The 22,584-nt window shown below is 51.5% G+C and overlaps 2 protein-coding genes across 2 annotated transcripts in view; one reads left to right on the plus strand and one right to left on the minus strand.

The window, feature by feature from the left end:
- Slc39a11 (solute carrier family 39 member 11) overlaps positions 1-22,584 on the plus strand; it is a 397,212-nt gene that overhangs the window by 6,392 nt on the left and 368,236 nt on the right. The window lies entirely within an intron of this gene.
- Positions 11,358-17,417, minus strand: Sstr2 (somatostatin receptor 2). The gene is made up of 2 exons (XM_047544199.1): positions 17,171-17,417; positions 11,358-13,544 (listed from the first exon to the last, which is right to left on the minus strand). The coding sequence occupies exon 2, from the start codon at positions 13,455-13,457 to the stop codon at positions 12,348-12,350; it is 1,110 nt and encodes a 369-aa protein (XP_047400155.1). The 5' UTR covers positions 13,458-13,544; positions 17,171-17,417; the 3' UTR covers positions 11,358-12,347.

Raw genomic sequence — 22,584 nt, forward strand, 5'->3', positions numbered from 1 at the left:
TGCTGTCAAAGATCATGGCCTCTCAGCCTGCCCTCCTCTCGCCCGCCGTCCTCCTCCCTCCCTCAGCTCCAGCCTCCCCAGTCTCTTTTCAGGTCCATAGCACAAGGCTGGGCTCAGTGCTTCCAAGACCTTCAGTCTTGCTGTTTCTTCTGCCAAAACCCCCTATGGCTGTCACCTCCTCCAGGAAGCCTGCCTGGGCTGCCCCGATCTAGAGTAGTAAAAGCTAACGTGTAGTAATGCTCTTTGTCGTCAGCCAGGCCGTAAACCCTGAGTCCGAACCACCTAGTTTAGTCCTCACACCCACAAACCCTCATGGCTTTTATCTCTGTTTTACTGAGGAGGAAATTGGGGCCCTTGAATCATTGAGGAAGTAATAGAGCTGAAGTACCAGCTGTCTGACTCTGGAACCTACGTCCTTAGCCACCACTTCACTGCCCATATATTTTCAGTCATAGGATTGTGACTGTGTTGAAATTTCAAGCTCATTTATTCGTGCGTTTTTAAAAATTAAGTGTCTGTCCTTTAGCAAGGAACAGATGTCCTGTCTATCTTCTACCTCACTGAGTTTCCAGCTTCTAGAACAGTCTCCAGCACGTAGTAGACACTCAGTGTTTGTAGTGCATGCATGATGATTTAACTGTGTAGTAAAGTCACTTATCGGTACGCTAACACATCTGTAAATAGCTACACTACACCCGAATGAGAAAGCGACGATTATGAGATGCTTTTGCTCTAATTTCCAAAATGTCAAACTTGTTCATATTACCGTCTGACACGGTCCTCCCCTCCCTCCCTCCCTCAATCATGTGACTTCATTGGTCTTTTGACTGTGGCCTATGTAATCAGGGATGACTCCTGTCCATTTGAACCTTCCAGTCCCTTAACTGGCCGTTCCTGGGTGGCACAGGGGTCTGTTCACACACATCTGTCCTCCCAGACAGCAGTGCTGAGTGCAGGGTCAAGTCCAGCGGAGCAGGCCCCTGAGGACCTACCTGCTCGTCTTCAACTCGAGGACAGAGCTCTCTAGAGAAGCAGCTTTGTTCAGCGATGCTGCCCTCCCCTTACCTAAATAAGCACCACTCCCCACACCCGGGCAGCCACGGCCGCCACCTGAGAATCATCAGCTTGGATGATAAATGTCTGTGGGACATTTTCCTCTTGGGCCCAGCAGAACTGGAGGAAGAGGTGGGACGCAGCAGGGTTGAGCCCACCTGTCCTTGGGGTGAGCCATGGGCAGGCCGTGCCCCTTGCTGATGTTCACACACCCCAGCATGGAGCGCGTCAGCTGAGAGCACGTTTGCACCAGGAAGTCAGGTCTGTGAGGAAACTGCCGCGCTTCAGCGGCAGGATGTCTTTCTCCTTCGTGGGTTTGCCCGGCACTGAATCTGAGTTGTGGATTTTGTTTTGTGATTTATCAGGTAAATCAGAAGTGTTAAACATGCTTGGGCAAATCTGGATGATAAAAGAATGTGAATCCTCAGACATGAGAAAATTTGCAGTTTGGGTCCTTCGTAAGTAGAGTTTTGGGGAAATGTAACCAGTGGACGAATTGTGTTGACTGGCCTGGTCAGTGGCTCATAAGCTTTTGGTACAGGAGGGGCACTTACAAAGTGCTGGACCTTTAAATTTGAGATGCTGTGCAGGCGAGTGTAAGTCTTGCAGGATGCCAGGAAGCAGGGTTCCGTGATGGCCAGGCCGGAGTGGAAGTGTGTCTTAGGACCTTGGGCACCGGCGTGCTGCGTGAGTGACTGGAGATTTTGCTTGTCGTTTCTTTTGCAGCTCCCAGCAGTCCCATGGTTACTTTCTGAAAACCTCGGGCTTTAGATCACTTCTAACATGGGAATGGCCTAAGGGCCTCTCACTTGTATCTGGGTGGAAGTTTTAACGACTTTGCTCAGGTTATTCTAATAAACCATCAGCAGCTTTAAGAGTGCTGGGATTGCTGTGTGCGGTGGCACACATGTAAGATCCCAGCAACACAGGAGGCTGAGGCAGGAGGATCACAAGTTTGAGGCCCTAAGTACTTTAGGGAGACCCTGTCTCAAAATAAAAAAGTAAAAAGGGCTGGAATGTGGCTCAGTGGTCCAGTGGCCCTGAGTTCAAACCCCAATTACCTACCCGCCCCAAAAGAGTGCTGGGATCCCCAGACGGGGCAGTAGACAATGGGGTGCCGCGTGCTCCCATGTGCCTCCCCCTCTGCATCCACCTTACCCCTTTCTGCTCTGTGCTACGGAGTCTGCTTCACCCGCTCACCGGGGCCAAAGGGTCCGCTGTGATTCTGGCAGGGGCTGCAGCGTGTGACCCTGCCCTGGGCTTGGCGCTCTCTGCGGGTGGTGACATCACTTCCTCCCCTTCTGCTCTGGGACTGGTGAAGTCCTCCGCTCTTACCCAGCCTCTGGGCCCTGTCCACCCTACCGCGGGCTTCACGCTGCCCACAGCTCTGTGCGCGGCTCCCTCGAGGCACTGGTTTCTCCTGAGTGTGCCATCTGCTTCCAGCTGGACCCGCAAGCAAGCGACACAGATGGCCTGGGATGCACACCGCGCCCCCCCCCCCCCCCCCCCCCCCCGTTGGCACCAGGCCCAGGCAGCCACGTCCCACGCTGCGGAAGGATAAACAGCTCAGCCATCCTAACACGCCATGAGCTGCGCTGTTCCTCAGCGTTCCGTAGTCGGGGCTCTGTGTGGGGAGGTGGGCGCCTCCCCTGGCCCACCCTGAGGAGACCAGGGTGCAGCTGGGTTCGCAGAGGACAGGGTTCTCTAACCAGAAAGGACACCCTTCTTGTAGCAGAGTGTCCCACCTCAGGTAGACACGAGCTTGCATTTGCTGTCTGTCACCGCAGCTTGCTGTCACCTTGCGTCACATGACTGGTTTTGTGAGTGTCGGTTAAACCTTCTGCTAAGGGCAGGACTGGAAGCCACTGGTTAACATGAGCCAATGTGGGGAAAGGCCAGCTATATCAGAATCAAATGCCTAGTCTTCTTTTTCTCAATTAGAAGTGGGTGGATCCTGCGGGGTGAGGTGGCACACGCCTGCAGTTCCAGCTACACCGGAGCCTGAGGCAGGAGGATTACTTGAACCCAGGAGTTAAGAGACCAGACTGGGTCACATAGCAAGACCTTGTCTCAAAAACAAAAACAAAGGATGATTTTAAAGAAAGGTAAGGGACCGGGTATTCACTGGACACCTCTGTCTGATGATTGGCAGTCTTCTAAATGATTTTCTTTCATCCAACCTTGACAAAGTTCCGGGAAGCACAAGGTGTCATCCCTGTCTGTGGACACAGCCTGTCTCATGGGGTGCTCACCGGAACTGAACCAGAGGATGCATATCCAGTGTGTAGACTAGGGCCTGGCACAGAGAGGACGGTCATGTGGGTGCTTTCCTTTTCTGATTGACACTCTGTCTCTCTCTCTCTATATATATATAATATGTTTTCAGACGGGGTCTTGCCATGTTGCCTAGGCTGACTCCAAACTTACGACCTTTCTTCCTCAGCTTCCCGGGTAGCTGGGATTACAGGCGTGTGCCCCCATGCCCCAGGCTCAGAGACTACTCTAAGCAGCTGCCATTGGTGATGTTGGATTTGGGTGAAAGGAAGATGAGGAGGTAATGAAAGGGTGTTTTCTGGGACCCAATTTCTAAACGCTCGGCATTTCTCCGTGGTCACTTTTGCTGTTCCCCGACACCTGGCGCTTCCTTACGGATTTCCTGGACCCACTTTCATCACCGCCCTGGTGACAATCTGCACGGGGCTGGTCCTCGGTTCTTCTGCACGGAGGCTGCAGGATGTGAGGAGACCCTGAAGGCTGGTGCAGGGCAGCCTGAGGGCAGGGGCACCTCACCAGCAGCTGCCAGTTCTCAAGCTTTTCCTTTTCCTCTGTTCCCAAACAATTGTTGATGGTGGGAACTTGGCAAAATCTGGACAGTATTTCGTAGCCTTCTCACTGGGCTGAGATTTAAAAAATAAATTGTAAAATTCTAAAGCCGTCTCTAGTTGAGGCTCTTGGGGAAGCTGGAAAGAGAGGGTTCTGTCCCTGAGACTCTGGTGGTTTCCTCGAGCACGTGGGATACTTCTCAGAGGTGGGTGGGGACAGAGGGGAGTTCACAGCGCAGGCCTCCTGGACAGACTTCAGTGTGAGTCCCTTCCAGAGAACACAGCTGCATCAGAAAGTGCTTTATAAAGCAGTGCACGCGTAAATACTTTTTAAAAGTCACCAAAAAAGAAGTACTCGCCTCTTGTTATTTAGGGTTAGGACGGCACACTCACTTTTAATAGCAAACATGGAGATGAATTTATCTGGGAGAGAAATGCACACGATTGCAGAGCCTCCGCAGAAAGCAAGAGCAGTTTTCTCTATCCCCTGTACACACGGGCCGCGCAGGGTGACGCGCCGGCAGGATCAGAATGCCGTAAGAATGTAAGAAATCCAGCCCAGGGCACACGCCTTCCCCGCATCCGAAACCAGCAGTCACAGAGTTGAAACCAGTTTGCAGGCAGGGCTGCCAAAGGTTTTCCCTGGATGTCCCAGGATGTCCCTGGACATGCCAGGAGGAATCCCATCCCTAGAGCGTGGGAGGAGCAGGAAACTTCGTTCAGCTTTCTCAGACAAGGGTGGCAAGGAGCCCGAAGGGTGGCTTCCTGATGGCCACCACTTACAGCCACGTCGGCGTCACCCAGAAGACGCGGAGAGGGCTTGAGCAGCACGGGGGCTTGCGTGTGAAGCTCACTCGGTCTCCTTGGACAGTGACTGATCTGCCTGTGAAAATCCGTAGCTGTTTGCTGGTGAGTGGCAGCCAGAGAGCGATGACAGATCAGCTGTGAGATGAGGAGGAAGAGGACAAGGAGCTGGCTTCCAGCGCGTTCCAAGTCAGCTCCTCGCACTTGAGCACTGATCGTTACTAATGAGACGTCCTCAGGATGCTGGGAACGCCAGTGGGGACCTTCCTGGGGAAGGCTTCCAGGAATTCTGGGCAGTGGATTGTCCGTTCTTTTTTGCTGGCAAACAGAGTGAGCTTGGCGGCTGCACGTGGGTCTCCACCAGCTGGCCGGGCTGGCCCGTCTCCTCCTCCAAGTTGGAACAGATGGGAAACCGGTGCTCATTAGCTGGTTGTTCTAACTAAGCATCTTTTTCTCCTACTTAACTATGGATTAAACTGCTCCTGTCGGAGGGGATGGGATTACCAAGAGGAGGGAGCTGGGAAGAAAGAGAGTGAACCCTGGCTCTGGACCATCGATGTGTGGGATTCAGAGCCTCTGCTGGGTCTCCCCCTCGAAATTGGTTCCCAGCCTCGTTGTATGAAAACGAAGTGTCCCTTAGTAATGCTTTTAAAGGGGTATCATGGAATTCCCAAAAAAGGAATTCTTAAAAAAAATTTAAATATAAACTGTTACAGATGCTATTTTAAAAGTTTGGTGGAAGATATAGGAAATGAACTCTAAATTTAAAGAGAGAGACTCCCAGCTCAAGGGCAGTCCATCTTCTATGTTGTCCTCACTGAGAGTACCTGGACCTCTGGTGACATGGGGACTTCTTTTATGTTTGGAGGCAGGGACCGTGTTGCCCAGATTGGCCTTGAACCATGGGGCTCAAGTGGTCCTTTGGCCTTCAGCCTCCCAAGTGGCTGGGATCGTCGGGATCGTCAGGATCGCCAGGCCCAGCCTTCCAGTGGAGCCAGGTTTTCCCGGGGAAATGACCTGCCACATCCCTTCCTCTCTTGGGTTCTTCTCCAACAATTAAGATTTACTTTATTGTTCCCGGAGGCAGTAAGGAAGTCCTGAAAATCCCAACCCTGTGAATATCTATTTCTGTGTCTGCCCAGGAGCCCAGAACCTTGTTGCTGGTAGCAAACTGGATTTCGTGTCTGCTCAGCTGGACCTGGAAATGTTCCATGGAAGGCTGAGGACGAATGGGCCTCCCTGGCCTTGAAGACAGCCCTTCCCAGAGGCCCTGCGCGGAGAGCTCGCATGGATGTTCTGCCGCCTTGGCGTGGACAAGCCCTCGGAGCTGGGAGACAGGGAAGGTGGCCGTGTGACGGTGCAGAGGAGGAGAGACTTCCCCTGGGGAGGGGAAGCCCGCAGAGCCACCCACTGGGGAGCTGGGGAGGTAGATTTGGGCGATTGTCTTAAACTGCCAGAAAGCACTTGAGCTGAAGCCAAGCAAAAAGCACGTCTTCGCGGAGGCCAAGCCTGCGCTCCTGGGCGCCTGGCGTGCCGGCTTGGCAGTGCAGCAGGAGCCCCGCTAACTTCATTAACCTTGAGGACAAACCCTGGGGAAGAGACTTCTGTGCCTCAGAAAAGGGCGTGCCAGCGCCGTCTTCCCGGCACACACCGGCAGCTACCTAGAGCGCTAGCAGGACCGGCCCCGCAGCCCTGGAGGCAGGTTGCCCGGGACGCCGGGCAGGGAGGACTTTGGGAGACTTGTGGAGGCATCCTCACGGTGAGGGAAGAGAACGGCAGCTCTGTCCTTGGTGGCCCTGAATCGCAGCTTCCTCCTGGCCTTCAGCCTTAGACTTTATTAAGAAGCATGGGCGTGGTTGGGTGCCGGGAGAGGGTCTGAGATGCTGTTCCCGATGAGGATCAATTAAAAAATGATTTTCAGTGATCTTCCTACAGAACCATGACTGTCAGCAGTACATGTGCTTTAAGATGACTGAACGGTGGGGACGATGATACCGTTTGTGCCCTTTTGCCAGTTCTATTTTTTTTTTTTTATTGAGGTGGCCTGTCTTATCAGGGTCAGCTGGCTGGGGCCAGCCTGCAGCTTGTGGTCTGGCATGGAGTCTGCCGGGTAAAATATTGGCTGATGCACTGTGTTCCTTTCACCATTGTGACATCAGTCTAGGAATAAAATGACCAAAGATCCCTAGACTTCAAACGAGTTAGTGGAATGACAGTTCCCTCCTTCTGTTGACGTCGTTGAGAGTCCCTGCTTTGAAGGTCTGGCCTCAGTGATATAAAATGTGTATCGTGTATTCAGTGGGTCACACATATGCCTTCCATGTGTACCACATGGGTGCTTTGCACATCTGGGCACACACAACACCCGGACACCCCTGAGTGTGTCCTGCACGTGTAAGAGCATCACGTACGTCCCACACCTGTGCTCTCTCATGGTGCCAGGACATGCTGTCACGCGTGAGTGAATGTGTGTGTGTGCTTGGGAGCACAGGAGGAAGTACTAATGCAGAACGTGAGAGGCTTGGAACACTGTCCACGTCGCTGGCTAATGTGGAGCCTTGGTTGTGTTGTACGAGAACTTTGTGGGTTTCCTGTTAAACATCATACTCATCAGAAAAATGTCAGCTCACTCAGCAGAGAACAGGTTCCCTGACCTGGGGCCACCAGTGAGGCCGAGGAAGCACTGCCCAGGAATGGCATTTGGTGCCTGCTGCGCCTGGCGAGTTGGCCAGCAGCCCACTGAGCTGGCTGGGGGTCTTCCCCCCTTGAGGCAGCAGTTTCTCTCCAGGGCCTGGTACTGGCCACTTTGCAAGCTGCTCTTTGTAAGGAGCTGTGTCCAGTGCTAAGGCGGTCTTCAGGGCCAGGCGCTCCTGGGCCTCCCCTTCTCCCTTCAGTGACCTCCACCACAAAGGGACCTTCTTTGTTGCTTAAGCAATTGGAGGTGCCCATCACCGAATAATTGGGGTGGCCATGGCCATGGGATGGCACTTCAGGTTTCTCTGTAAGGGATCTTGTCTCTCATCCCCAGCAGGCTTTCTAAAGGGGCAGGGCCGTTGGATCTCTAACCGGAACATTCCTTCTGTTTCCAGTCCTGGCAACAGTGGGATCAGAAGCGAGCCCCCCACCCCACCAGGCACCAGTATCCAAGCCAAGAGTCCTTTCTTCCCCTGGTCTAGCCCCTGAATGACACAGGGAAAGAGAGAAATGGTCAGGGGAGCCTGTCCCCTCCTGCCTGCCAGCTCAGGCTCCGCCCACCAGCAGCTGAGCCCTGGGCTCTCTCACGCCTAAAATCTCTGTCCAACAGGAGGCAGGTGTTCACTGGGCCGGTGATCCAGGCACAGCATTTCATTTTAATGACATTACACTCACTTCTAATCTTAGGAGAATCAATAATGCTTTATCGTTGGCTTGGTAAGGTCTGGGTTAATATTTAGCTCTGTTTTAAGCACAGTCCAGATACACATGACCCGAGGGACAGCCACAGAGGAACAGCTGCACGATCTGAGCTCCTCTGTGGCTGCTGACCGAAGGAGGGGCTGGGCAGGCCTTGGAAGTGACCAGAGGGGCTGGGGGTGTGAAAGCGTGTCCTTGAGATGCGAAGCCCAGATGGTCCCGAGTCAGGTAACTGACAGCTGTAAAAGTTGTCAGCGGTGAGTGGAATATGGCCACTTTATAGAGGAACCACTGGAAAAAAATGAGAAACTGCCTATGAGGAGGTTCCCAGAAATTCACACGCTGCAAGCCAGACACGCACGTAGGTACAGGTGTGCTCTGAAAGAATGTGCGATGGCAAAATCTGCGTTTTTGAAGGTGGCAAAAATGTGGATGAGACAAATGATTGATTTTAAGTCATTACTTATGACCCTGTTCTTGTCAGCTACTGTGATTTTTTTTTCTTTTTTTTTCTTTTGCAGTACTGGGTACTTTACCACTGACCTACATCCCCAGCCCTTTATTTTTTAAGACAGGGTCTCACTAAGTTGCTGAGGCTGGCCTTGAACTTGTGATCCTCCTGCCTCAGCCTCTCCAGTCTCAGGGGTGAGTGGAGAGGCCCTGGAGCCTGGCTGCAGTAAGGACACACACTTTAGAAACACAAACCAGACTTTCCGCCAACCTTTTGATGATTCTCTTGCCACCTTTCTTCATCAAGGCCACAGTTCCTGTTGTACCGCAGTGGTGACCCCAAGCGTGCCCTGCATGGTCCTCTTTGGGATCTATGTAGGAACACGTATCTCGGCAGCCAGTGGCTTCCTACCCAGCCCAGCCACCAGGCCACACTCTTCTCCAGCACCGTGCTCTTCTGGGGGCAGCTGGGGCTAAGGACTTCAGCAAGCGATGCTTATGCTCCATCAAGAGGAGGAGGTCAGTTTTGTGTAAGCCGATAGACTCCAGGTCACCAACAGCTCTGGAAGTCCCACCCGCCAGCCCACGTTGTCCTCTCTGCATGCATGCGCCATCCACTGCCTTCTTAAGATTGTTCTAAGCCGACTTTCCAACTCTACATCCAACGTCGCCCGCCACTCAAGTTACTGAAACGCAAGTTAACATCCGTCAGCTCAGGCCCCAGGGTCATCTTGTCTTTCTCACTGAGTCCACTTGGGTTTGATCAGCTCTTAACTAGCCATGCCAAGGAAAGGTACGTAGTGTCTTGCGTAACTCAGCGATTAGATATCCTGAAATCAGTGGGTTGCCTTTCTTCTTATTCCCTCTCAGCATCCAGCAGATTTATTTTCATCTGAGGCTAAGAATACATTTTTAAATTAAAATTATATTAACGGTTACATGAAAAGGTTTATTCCCTCTCTTAGATAAGAGAAAACCTGAGAGCAAGTCATCCTTGAAATAGGTATTTCGAAAAGTGGAGAATACATTTCTGTGTAGTGGAAATCTGATTATGTACTTGGATGAAATTAGAGCATTGGTCTCAAAGACCCCTTCCTTTTGCTTTAAAATGACCATCCTGTTGCTGAGGGCCCCGGGTACTGGGTATGCATTTCATTTCCAGGTTGTTGGTGGCTGCTTTGGACTCCTGCCTCCTTGGAGGCAGTTTCTCTGTTTTCAGGAACATGGATACTATAGAATTACCCTTATCTTCCTCAAAACGATTTCTGCCAATTCTTGGTTCCTTGGCATCATTTCCTTAGATAAAAACAAAAAAAAAACCCCAGAATTTATACAAAGATATATAATAATGGTAAAATTGTGTTTATAGTGTTTCCTTCCAAACCTTTGCTTATTTTTATTTAAAAAAAGTCACTCTCCATTAAGTGAGGCTGCTAAGAAGCAAGCCCTGAGCTGAACTTGTAGCTAGCTTTGCCTTTAGCAAGGGTGTAGGATTTTACGGCATGCGTTTTTTTTTTTTTTTTTTCAATGACTTTCCCAATAATCTTAGTTTATGATTGCACCTCTTTTTATTTTTAAATATTTTTATTAGTTGTTGATAAACCTTTATTTATTTATTTGTACGCAGTGCTGAGAATCGAACTCAGTGCTTCACACATGCTAGGCAAGTGCTCTACCACTAAGCCACCATCCCAGCCCCCAAAGATCAGCTGTAATGGGACTACCTAAGCTGGGGATCGAACCCAGGGCCTTGTGCTTGCGAGGCAAGCACTCTCCCAACTGAGCTATATCCCTAGCCCCTCTTTTTATGTTTGCATGAATTCATTTGCCGATCAGAAATCTTATTGAACATCTTTTTCTAAGCCACAGTAAGTACTTTTGGGAATGAGGTGGTACGAATTACATAGAATAAAGCCAGCGCATTGTCCCAGAGAGCCACAGGTGGAGACTGCTAGCCCTCAGCAGGGAGCCAGGAGAGGAAAGCTCATTTTTAAGTACGATAGACTCTATATGAGATGTTAAGAGTGATGCTTTCCTATAAAATCCAGAGATGGTGTCATCTTGCAAACACCTGAGTGTACGTTTCTTCATATTCTGGGGACCTTGACCAATCAGTGAAAGGAGGATTGTTTCTTACCATTTGCACATAGGTCCAGCTACAATGTGTGGAGTAAAAACCCCTGATGCTCTGAAGTGTCTGTCTACAGCAGCCCCCAGGGTAGGGTCCAGGGCAGTAACCATATGACAGTTGTCTATAGAATAGCGAAGAAGGTAGCAGGCTAGTGCCTGTGAGGGACGGGGCTCCTCCAACACCCACACCTGCAATCCCCCTTATACACACAGCTTAGCAGCTTTGTGTGTGTGTGTGTGTGTGTGTGTGTGTGTGTGTGTGTATTTTGGTTCCAAGGATTGAACCCAGCGGGGCTCAATCACTGAGCCAACATTCGCAGCCCCCTTTAATTTCTATTTTGAGACAGGGTCTCGCTAAGTTGCTTAGGGCCTCACTAGGTTGCCAAGGCTGGCCTGGAACCTGCAATCCTCCTGCCTCAGCCTCCTGAGTCACTGGGACTACAGGTGTGCACCATGACACCGGCTGTGTGTGTGTTTTATGAACACTGCGATTTCCAGCCTTGTGTAAAGCCCTTTAGAAAGCCCTTTGAGGACTTGCTGGATTACATTTCCATTTTCTTTCATTAGGAAGCCATGTCTGGCATTAAGGGAAAAAAAAAAAAAAAAAAAAAAAAAAAAAAAAACCAGCAATTTCATGGTTTCTAATGAAAGTATAATTTTGCTTCATTCTTACTCATTTTCATGGTGGGGAAATAAAATCGTGCCCCCACAAGAATCATAGTCCACTTTTTGCCTTTCAGGTTAGTGGTTTCCCCCTCTGTGGCTCCCTAAGAAAGAATAAAGCAAATTGAGAAGACGAAAAACAGAACCTTATAATAAAGCAGGCTTTGTGTTGATAAATACCATGATTGATGACCACGAGCATTTCGATCCTTTGGAGTAAATGAGTAACTGATTGTATCTGAGGACAGGAGACTCACAGGTTTATATTCTGGGTCTTCAGATGTCTTCTCCCTTCCCCCTCCTGCGTTTGGCCTCGGCTGCTTGAAATAAATGAGGAAAACACCCAGCGGAAGAGGCAGCTCTGGGGAGACTGGACGCTTATGTAACTTAGGGGGCCCTCTTAGGAGAAAGAATACAAAAATATCTTACTTTCACAGTAATTTACAAAAGCATATGACCACAGGGACAGGGCGCTCGGGTGTGTCCTGGGTTTGGAAAGGCCCACGCGGGAGCCACCCCTGACGCGTGAACTCTGTCGGCCTCACGCCGAGTCCTGTTCCTCGGGTTCCACGCTGTGGCATGTGTCCACGGCACCACGCGCACTTCAACTTGCTACTCGTGTACCGAACACAAGAAATGTAAAGTGACGACTGTACAGAGACTGGGCAGGAACCTACACGTGTAAATATAAGAACACAAGTTTACACACTGGGCTTGAAGCTCACAAACACGCACATAGGGTTTTTTGTTTGTTTGTTTGTTTTTCTTTTTTTCTTTTTGTTGACCTTGAGCATCCCGCAAGGTCGTAGGTCTCCAGACTTTGCATTGTCTGCCGGCATTCGAATGTTCACCTTGAGGGGGAGGCAATCAATGTGATCGTTACCTATCAGCACGGTTCTGTGACCTGGGCTCCTGCCGAGCGGCCCTCGGTTCTAGAAGCCAGGTGTGCAGGTGGGTGGAGGGAGCAGGGTCTGAGAAGGGCGTCCTCCGCCGGTGGGCAAGAGCGTGGCTGGTTCTGTTCTGCCAGGCGGTTTAGATGCTGGTTTGGAGGTCTCCGTTGAGGAGGGTCCTCTGGGTCTCCGTGGTCTCGTTCAGCCGGGACTTGTCCTGCTTGCTGTCGCTCCGCTCCCCGTCCTCCGTGCCGCTCACCTTCACCAGGCAGAGGACGTTCTGGAAGCTCTTCTTGAAGTTGTCAGACAAGAAGGCGTAGAGGATAGGGTTGGCACAGCTGTTTGCGTAGGTGAGGACCACCACAAAGTCAAACATGCCTTTAAGGGCCGGGGTGGGATCGATGGCCACGGAGACGGAGGAGACGTTGAATATGTAGAAGGGGAGCCAGCAGAAGATGAAGACCGCCACCACTATGGACACCATTCGAGTGACCTTCTTCTCGGACTTTTTCCTCTTAGAGGAACCCACTCGGATGCCAGAGGACTTCACCTTGATGATAATGAACAGGTAGCAAAGGCAGATGATGGCGAGCGGCACCAGGAACCCCAGGATGAACGCGTAGATGATGAACCCCGTGTACCACGCCCCCGATTCACCCGGCCAGTTGATGGTGCAGCTGCTTCGCCCCCGCTGGTTGCTCCGAAGCCCAGCATATATCATGATAGGCAAGATGACCAGCAGGGAGACCCCCCACACAGCCACATTGATCATCTTGGCTGTCCGGGGTCTCCTCCACTTGGCCGACTTGATGGGGTGGACCACAGCCAGGTAGCGGTCAATGCTCATGACGGTCAAGCAGAAGATGCTGGTGAACTGGTTGATGCCGTCCACAGTCATGACCACCCGGCAGATGGCCTTGCCAAAGGGCCAGTGGACCAGCGCCACCTGCATGGCCAAGAAGGGCAGCCCCAGCATGAAGAGCTCGTCCGCGATGGCCAGGTTGAGGATGTAGATGTTGGTGATGGTCTTCATCTTGGCGTAGCGGAGGATGACATAAATGACAAGAGTGTTGCCACACAGCCCGACGATGCAGACCACGAAGTATATGAACGTGAGGACCGCGTTGCTGGTCACGTCGTAGTACGGCTCCGTCTGGTTGGAGTTGTTGGCTGCCGACACGGAGCCGTCCAGGTCAAATGGAGAGGGCGGCCACGCCTGGCTCTCATTGAGTTGCTCATACGCCGTCTCCATGGCTGCCTTTCAGTCTGAGAGCCAACCAGCCCCCAGCTCTTATTCCCCCCTCACTGGGCCCTGGAGGCCAAGGATCCACGGTGACATCTGGAAGGAAACAAGAGGGGCCCAGCAGTCAGTCACCGGCTATTTAAACTCTGGCCAGCTTTCCACCTCTCTGGCTTATCCTCTTAGACGTACTCTAAATGGGAAAATGTGTTATCTTTCTGTGCCCGTGTCACAGCCACCAGCCCTGCGCAGGCTCGGATGGTGGGGAAAGGGCCGAGGCTAAGCGGTCGTCTTTGACGATGTACGTATGGGGGTGCGAGGCTTCCTTCCCACCATACTTTGACTCTAAGGAGTTGACTGTGCAGCTGTCAGAAATCAGAGGGTCCTGGCGCTGGTACCTAGAGCCCTTTCCCTTGAGGATGTCTCTGGGGGCTAGCTGTCTGCTTGGGGGTCTTTCCCTTGTGAAACCCACGGTGAGAACCCCCCCAGACCCTTGTGGTGGAGCCAACCTGGGCTCCACGGCAGAGCCCATGTGACCTCACGCCCAGCAGCCCACTGCTGGGCTCCACTGGGTCCGCGGACGTGGGAGTCACGAGGGTGGGCACGCAGAACCCTCGCATTGCGGGGGGCTCATGACTGGGACCTCAGAAGTGTTACCCCCCACTTTTCCCCCTCTGCCATCTCATTATCTCTAATTTATTGAAACCTGCCCACACATGGAATCAATTTATAGTCTTCAATATAAAAAATAAAAGTCTGGCTGGCTTCATTTTTTTCTTTTTTTAAATGTGTGCTTCAGTTTAGTTTTTTCCATTTCTCTGACCCCCCAATGCTTGATTCTGTTGCGTAGAACAAAATGCTTCCCTAAGGTCCCTGAACCAGATGTAGCAACCTAGAGATTTCACCTGCAGTCCCCTGATGGAGGACAAAAAATGGGAGCCAGGCGAGGGACGAGGGACACGTTGCTTCACTGGCATGAATAGAAAGTCGCAAACAGTGATGTGGTTCATTTACACCCACATCCCCTCCAGGCGGGGATAGTTATCCCTGTTTTAAAGATGTGGAAACTGAGGCTTAGAAAGTCTAAGCGACCTGCTTTCATGATTGGCAGTGCTGGGATGTGAACAAAGGCCTGCTGACCCTGAGACTTCCGTGGGGCTCAGTGGGCTGGCAAACTAGTGGCTGGTAATTGGGCTCTGGTTTGAAGCAACTGACTCCTGCGTTACCCGCACGTGGAGAAAAATAATTCCAGCACTCGTGGCTTGGCTCAGGATAAAAAACGATATGTGAGCCCATGATTAGATGACTATCCACAGTTGTCCAAAAACCATCAGAGGCTGCTGGGCACAAAGACCGGGCAGGTGCCCTCTAGGAGGTGGTAATTTATTAGGAGACAGGAACAAGGGACCTAGGAGTGCCTTCCTTCCCTGGAGGATCAGAGGGGACTTCCTAAGACAACCGTGGAGCTGGAGCCTGAGTGGATGAAGAGGGAAGCAAGAGCACAGGGCAGAAGGTCAGTCCCGAAAGAGGCGAGATGGCCAGGGCTGGTGTGCCCAGCACCACTCGGTCCCACTTGGTGGGCACATTTCTGCTGAGCAGGGTACGTCTCCTGGTGCCTAAGGATGGATTGGAGCGGGAGTGCTTAATGGCTGGAGAGACTGCAGAGACCTTCAAGGAGACATAGCCACCAACAAGTGTCCCAGGCCTCGATCCATCCCATACTGCCAGGCGCCTTGTTTATTTGTTCTATGCTAATTTCCCCATCACACACTGTCGGTGGAGTGAGGTCTGGCCTTTGCGGCTCATCTTTTTTTGCAAGGAATTTTGGGGACCCAGGATTTCACATGTACATAGGGTAAACAGGTAAGCTGGCAGCTCTTAAAACCAGAAGCTGTAAGGAAACTGTTTTAGCGTCGCTGCATTTACTTGGACTGTTTCCACTGTCGTTTCCAACCCTCTCCTCAGTTATTTGATTCTACAGACTCAGACTCTTATCCAAGTTACCTGCAGTGAGAGTGTGCATTAACCATAAGTCCTGCCAGGGTGGGATCTGGGTACCATGAATGGTCACCCTCCAACACCAGGTAAGAGTGCAGACCTCTGGGGCTGTAGCAGCTCTCGCTAGAGCGTTGGGGATTTTGCCGGTGCAGCTGGGGAGAGGGAACATTTAATGCTGCCCTTTCCTCTGGAAATGCATGGGGGTCAGTCCCCGCCCCCTGAAATAGGCTGAGAAAGCCTATTTTGAAAGGTTGCCACTCTTGAAAGGTAGCTGAGGATGGGGTTGGAGCCGTGGTGAAGGGGAGGGACGTGGTGGGCTGGGAGCCAGTAGGGAGCAGGAAGACTCCTCCTGGGAAGAAGTGGCTTAAATCATGGCAAACGTATTTAACAAAGCAATCTGAGTGACTTCCGTTTCATGGTTGCCCCACAGAAACTGGATTCCAAATGCCAAGCCGTCAATACCTGTTGGACTGTGGTTAAAATTAAATACCAGGAAGTTCGATTTTCTGCTTTATTTTTCCAGCCTAAGAGTTGTTAGATTCTGAAAACGGCCTGCTTGTTGGTTTCCTCTGAGATCGGGCAGTTGGAGAGGAGGGTGAGAGTGGCCTTGGGCATCTCCTCCCCTGTCCAGGGGGGTTGCATCCCCAGAAATGAGAGCTGGGATAGGGACCTGGCAGCAGGGGTGGTCCTAAATCCCATTCTGCCCATCTTCCCTGCATCCCCCACCCCTTTAGGCCTCAGTCCCACCTCCCTCAGAGCCTGCTAACCTCAACTGCATCTCTGGCTGGATCCCAGGTCCCCACTAGCAGAGAGACAACAGCCCAGCATGCAGAGCTGGAGCACCTAGGAAAAGCCCTGGGGCGCTGGCCAAAGGGGATGGGCCTCTGGAGGTGAGTCCCAGGATCTCGCAGCTAGTGCCGGAAAAGCCTCCCTTGATCAATTTGCTGACCCCCCACAGCAAGGGTTTCCTACAGGATTCCCTAACATTTCTAGGGAGACAAAGGGGCAGCAAAGACTGAGGACCAATATGTCCAGCCTTTAAACCCAGTAGGGGTTGTGTGCCAGGGACAGTTGGGAGTCATGACAGTGGCTTGGGGACTTAGCCATGCAGAGGTTAGGTCTCTTCAATCTAGGTAGACCGTCGTCTCTGCCCAAGGGCTGGAGACTGGACCCCATGCAAGTCCCGTCCGCTTTCCCAGCCGGTGGGGGGGGCGGGGATAGGAGAGAATCCCCTTTCCTCCGCTGGTTGCTCCCATCGCCTGCCCCTCCCAGGCTCAGATCTCGGCATCTCTGATGCGCCCTTAGGAGCCCCAGGTTGGCACCCGACCCATACCTCACCCCCGCTGGCCTCGCTCTCTTGTGCCATGGCTTTTTTGGAGGTGGCTAGGAGGTAACTTGTTCCCATCTCAGCTACCACCAGGACGGGGCTGCAGGGCTCACGCCACACACATGGGCAGGGGCTCTCCAGACAAGTCCGTTCCACCACACACTATAGCTCCCCCTACTCACACCAGGACACCCGCTGTCCTTCATTCCCACTACAGTCACCCCCGGCAGACACAAGGACCGAGAATCCTGCTCCCGAACCTGCTCTGAGTCGCACGGATGGGCTCACCATCACCAGCGCCCATGCACACAGGTGCCGGAGTGCACTTCTCGCTCTTCCATCTCTGTGTGTCTCTGTGTTACACACACACACACACACACACACACACACACAACCTCACCTTGTTTTCCTGCGGTAATCCGTTAACTGGGTTCGCCAGCACTCAGTAGCTGTCCCCTACCCAGCCGGGGAGCGCAGCAGCTTGGCGGGTGCCGGGTGCTCAGCGTCCAGGGCTTCGGTCCCTTGGTCTCCCTTGACTGGCTCCCGTTTGCCCCTCTCGCGTCCCACAGGCAGTCTGGCCGGCAGTCCGCCGGCGCCGAGCCGCGGACTGGCGCTCTGCGGGCGGGTGGAATTGGGAGCGCGCGCGCGCGTGCTGGTGGCTGCGCCGCTTGGACTGGCCCAGCTGGGCAGGAGCCCCTCGGCACATTTCCCCACGCCCCCCTCGGATTACGTCACGGCAGCTTCGCTCCGCCCTCCGGGTCCTGTAGGAGGACCCGGGTGAGACAAGTGGAGAATCCTGCGGGTGGCTGCAGGCAGAGCTGCCGGGCACCTGGCGGGAGAGGGAGAGGGCACCCGCGTGCGGGGGCGCGAAGGGAGAAGCGGTTTGTCGCTCCAAGGCTCATGGCAGGGACAAGTGTTGCTTTCCTCCGATTTCGCAGCATCGATTCCGTTTCACCCAAAATATTCCAGGCAACCGGCGTGGCGTCTTGAGTGACCCAGACTCGCTCAGGGACCTCTGCGATTTTCTAAGTCGCACAAGTTTGCAAAGTGGTGTCAGCCCTGGGCCAGCCCTGGGCATAGGGTGCAGGGCGTAGGGCCAGGGAAAGGGCAGAGAGAAAAAGAACAGCCCTTCTCCGGGCAGTCACCACTGCCTGCGGGTCGGAGCGGCACCCGGACTCCAAGATTCGCTTTGCTCACGGAGCCGTCAGAGACTCAGCGGGATGAAATGATCCCGACTCCCCCGAGTCCCACAACCCGGAGGCCCAGCGGCCGTGCAGTGCCCTTGGTTTAGCCTGTCAGTCACACCTCCAGATAGGACGCGGCAGCCAGCCCCTCTTCCTCCGTGCTGTAGAGGGAGCAAAGAGGACCGGGCAGAAAGAAGTGGGAGTTGTGTCGCATCGAGTTGCAGCGATTTATTTTTTGACTGTGATGATTCAGCCTGTGTTCCGATAGTTTAATAAGTCATAATCAATCCACAGTCTCCCTTTACTCACCTCCTTGGAGCGTGCGCGTACACACACACACACACACACACACACACACACTGGGTACAGTTTTAGAGGATGGGCAGCTGGAAAGCAAACCCCAGTTTGCTTTCTCTGTGGGCCAGAGCTGCCTTGGTCTGTCCATCCTATTTTCTGATTTCCAGCTCACCAATGAAAGGCCAAGTCCAGAAGCCATTTAACAGGTAGGATAATCCCTGAAGACTGAGTGACTGGGAAGGGAATCAGAAGCAGTGAGCTGCTTGTAGGGATGGAATCAGGGGCTTCCAGTCTTCATCTGTCTCTGGGTTGCTGGTCATCCTGGAGCCCAGGGGCTGGAGGAAACACAGCCAGTGAACGTCTGCTGTCCCAGTCTCCCTGTAGATTTGTGTGTGTGCTTGTGCAAGAGGGGGCGGGATGGGCAGCTTACCAGGAGAGGGTGTGTCCCTGTTCCCCATCTACTGGAAGAGGGAGAGGCCATGGAACTGAGCTCAGGGAAACTGCATCCTGTGGCAACACCGTTGTGATAATGCCTGTGGTCCCAGTTTCAAATCCACAACCCCCCTGGTTTCCAGGGAAGGAGGGGGAGAAGGGAGCCAGGAAGCGCCCACTCTGCCCTCAAATTTCTTCACCTTTTATCCTGTAAAAGTTCTCTAACTGTTGAGGGCAAATTCATGTATCACGTAGATAGAGTAAGCATCATTTTCCAACCCGTGCAAGAAATGAACAGCTGGCTCTCAGTGTCTCCTCCCCAGTGGAAGTGAACCCTACAGGCAGTGCCTGGTTTGGAGATTCATTATTTTATATGTGTACCACCAGCCAAAACAAGCGACTCCTGAAAGGTCAGCTAAATAAGCACCCCCTTCTGAGACAACTTGGGGGTCTCTGTGTGCTCCCATGGAATCCCCCCTCCATGTACTTTCCTTGGGAAGTCTCCCGCCTTGTCCCCCATAGGTCATGCTGGGCAGGCCCAGCCTGGAACAAGTCCTGGCCCCATGGGTCTTTCCTGCAGCTGGCCCCGTGTGATCTGAACACATTGACCTCAACAACAGAAAATGTGTCATCTAGAACAATTGTTGATTTTTATCCGGATCATTTATGCTTCCCCGCCCCCACTTGTGAGTGCCCGGGAAGGGCTGTGTGACTTTGCTGCCCCCTGTACTCCGCAGGCGACCTCAAATTCCTATTCCCTGTTTGATTCCTCCTGGCTGGCCACCCCCACACACCCCTGTGGGCAAAGAGAAGTCCAGCTCTCCTTCCTCCCTGTGGCTCCGTTAGTAACTAAGTAACAAAGGCTTGAGTCAGAGAAATAGAGAGGTTGGGAAGGAGATAACCTCCACTCTGGCTTGTTCCATATCTTTAAAGCAATTAAATAACACCTTTCCCCCTTTCAGCACTTATCAGAGGGACAATAGGTGGCAGGAAATTAAGAACAGGGTAGGACAAAGGGCCAGGCCAGTGCACCGGCCCTAACACAGGGAGATGTGCTCAGCTCTCGCTCTCTCTCTCTCTCTCTCTCTCTCTCTCTCTCTCTCTCTCTCTCTCCCCCTCCCTCCCTCCCTCCCTCCCTCCCTCCTGGAGAATCTTCTCAGCAAAGACACTGAACTCCCAAGAAGGTCGTTGCTTCTCTTAACTGCTTAATAAATTAAATGTAGGAAGCTGTTACTTTGCAATCAATTTGGTGGAAGTAAATATGGCAATTAAGCCTACAAGAAAGCAAGCCGTCCTGGAGGAGAGTCGCACTGAGCGGGGCATGTGGACGCCAACCCAGGCGTCCAGTGTGGTTTTTATTGTCTCCATGGGATGCCCAGGTGAGGCTCCTCTTTTCTATCATGGGGAGAGAGCAGCTCCTGCCCTCCTGCCATGCACAATGCAGGGTGTAGAGGGAGGGAAGGTTCTCGTGTGGTGGTCCTATTTCCCAGGCTCCCTGGAAACTTCCTGTTCTCAACCATTCTGTCCATTGTCCCCTGCAAACCATCTGCATCTTACCAGAATCGAAAGCTCAGCTTGCACATTCACTCTCCGAGACTGTTTTGTATCTGATGGCATGGACAATTTTTCTGCTGTCCTGGGTCCTGATGTCTGTTTAAAAATGGGGCCATTCGGCATTGTGGGTTAATCGTCTCCTCCAGTGCACAAGGGGTCAGCGTGAGACCTTTCCGGAGTGTGTTTCCTGGAACGCTCATTCTGCAAGAGCAGACGGGTCTGGGGAAGCTGCCCGATGCTCCCTGACTTGTGGATTCGTGAAGCTTGTTAGGACTACCTGGAGGTAACAGTCATCAAGGATCCATTGTGTACATGCGGTGGCGAGGGTACAAGCTATTATCTCAGCTAACCCTCCTCCTTTGTGGCACACACTGTCTGCATTTGTTAATATTGTCATTTTGAGAAGTCTTGCCATAAGGAAAACTATTGATCAGAATTTATTTAGTCTTAGGAACCTTCCCTGTGAACTAATTTTTTTTTCCCATTTTTTAGTTGGTGCATTGTATTTGTATATACTAATGGGATTTGTTGTGACATATTCATACAAGTGCACAATATAACAACCCAATTTGGCCAATATCACTCCCCACACTTCCCTCCACCCTCGCCCCTCCCACCCCTTGGTTCCTTTCCTCTACTGGTCTCCCTTTGATTTTTCATGAGATGCCCCCCTCTTTCTTTTCCTTTTTCCTCTCTTGCTTCCACATATGAGAGGAAACATAGGACCCTTGACCTTCTGAGTTTGACCTATTTCACTTAACATAATGTTCTCAAATTCCATCCATCTTCTTGCAAAAGTCATATTTTCATTTTTCTGTATGGCTGAATAAAACTCCATTGTACATGTACCACATTTCTTTTATCCATTCATCCATTGATGGACACCTAGGCTGGTTCCAGAGTGTGGCTGTTGTGAATTGTGCTGCTACAAACATGGGCATCTATGTGTCACCATAGTGTGATGACTTTATTTCTGTAGGAGGAATACTGAGGAGCGGTACAGCTGGGTCTTATGGTGGTTCCACGCCTAGTCTTTTGAGGAGTCTTCGTGCTGATTTCCATAGTGATCATACAAGTTCACAGTTCCACCAGCAATGTAACAGTGTACCTTTTTTCTCTGCATCCTCTCCAGCATTTACTGTTATTTGTGTTCTTGGTCGCTGGCATTCTGTCTGGAGTGAGATGAAATCTCAGGCTAGTTTTGATTTGCATCTCCCTAATTACTAATCATGTTTCATATATTTTCAAGTCTTTCTTAGCCAGTTGTAGTTCTTCCTTTGAGAAGTGTCTGTTTAATTCATTTGCCCGGTCATTAATTGGGTTATTTGACTTTTTTTGTGTGTAGAGTTTTTGGAGCTCTTAATATATTCTAGATGTTAATCCTCTGTCAGAAGAACAGCTAGCAAAGATTCTCTCCCATTCTGTGGGTTCTCTCTTCACATTCTGAATTGTGTCCTTTGCTGTGCCGAAGCATTCTACTTTGATGTCATCCCGTTTGTTAACTCTTGGGGTTATTTCCTGAGCTTTAGGGGTCCTCTTGAGAAAGTCACTGGCAATGCGCGCAAGCTGAGTGCTGACCCTATGTTTTCTTTGAGGCGTTGTGTGGTTTCTGCTCTAATTCCCAGGACTTTGATTCATCTTGTGTTGAATTTTGTGCAGGGTGAGAGATAAGAGTCTAGTTTCCTTCTTCTACCTATGGATAACCAGTTTTCCCAGCACTGTTTGTTAAAAAAGGTTGTCTCTCTCCAATTATGTTTTTGGCAACTTTGTTAAGATCAGAGGACTGTATCTGTGGGGGCTTGTCTTTGCTTTCTGTTCTGTACCAGTGGTCTATGTGTCTCTTCTTAGGCCAGTACCATGCAGTTTTTGTTACTGTAGCTCTGCAGAATAATTTGAAGTCAGGTATTGTGATGTCTCCAGCGTTGCTTTTTGACTTAAAATTGCTTTGGCTATTCTGGGTATTTTATTCTCCCAAATGAATTTTAGGACTGTTTTTTCTAGTTCTTTGAAGAATGTCATTGATATTTTGATGGGGATTGCGTTAAATCCGTGTAGCGTGTTTAGTAAGATGGTTATTTTAACAATGTTAATTCTGCCTGTCCATGAACGTGAGAGGTCTTTTCATCTTCTGAGGTCTTGTGAACCAATTTTTAGTACCTATTGAGTGTTTCCTTGTGGTAGGCACTGTACCTGTTACTTTATATTAACTTAGTTGCTCCTTGCTACAGTCCTATGAAGCACCATTGACATAATCAATATTTTTGCAGACGAAGCATCCCCTGCACAGAAAGATTAGGTACCATGCTCAAGACCAACCATGCTGCCCCCCCCCCCCAGGTGTGAATGG

The sequence above is a fragment of the Sciurus carolinensis genome, chromosome 3, assembly GCF_902686445.1.
Source record: "Sciurus carolinensis chromosome 3, mSciCar1.2, whole genome shotgun sequence".
NCBI lineage: Eukaryota > Metazoa > Chordata > Mammalia > Rodentia > Sciuridae > Sciurus > Sciurus carolinensis.

Bases quoted from the DNA above. Each gene is read 5' to 3' on its own strand.
- Sstr2 (XM_047544199.1), bottom strand. From the start codon at position 13,457: ATGGAGACGGCGTATGAGCAACTCAATGAGAGCCAGGCGTGGCCGCCC.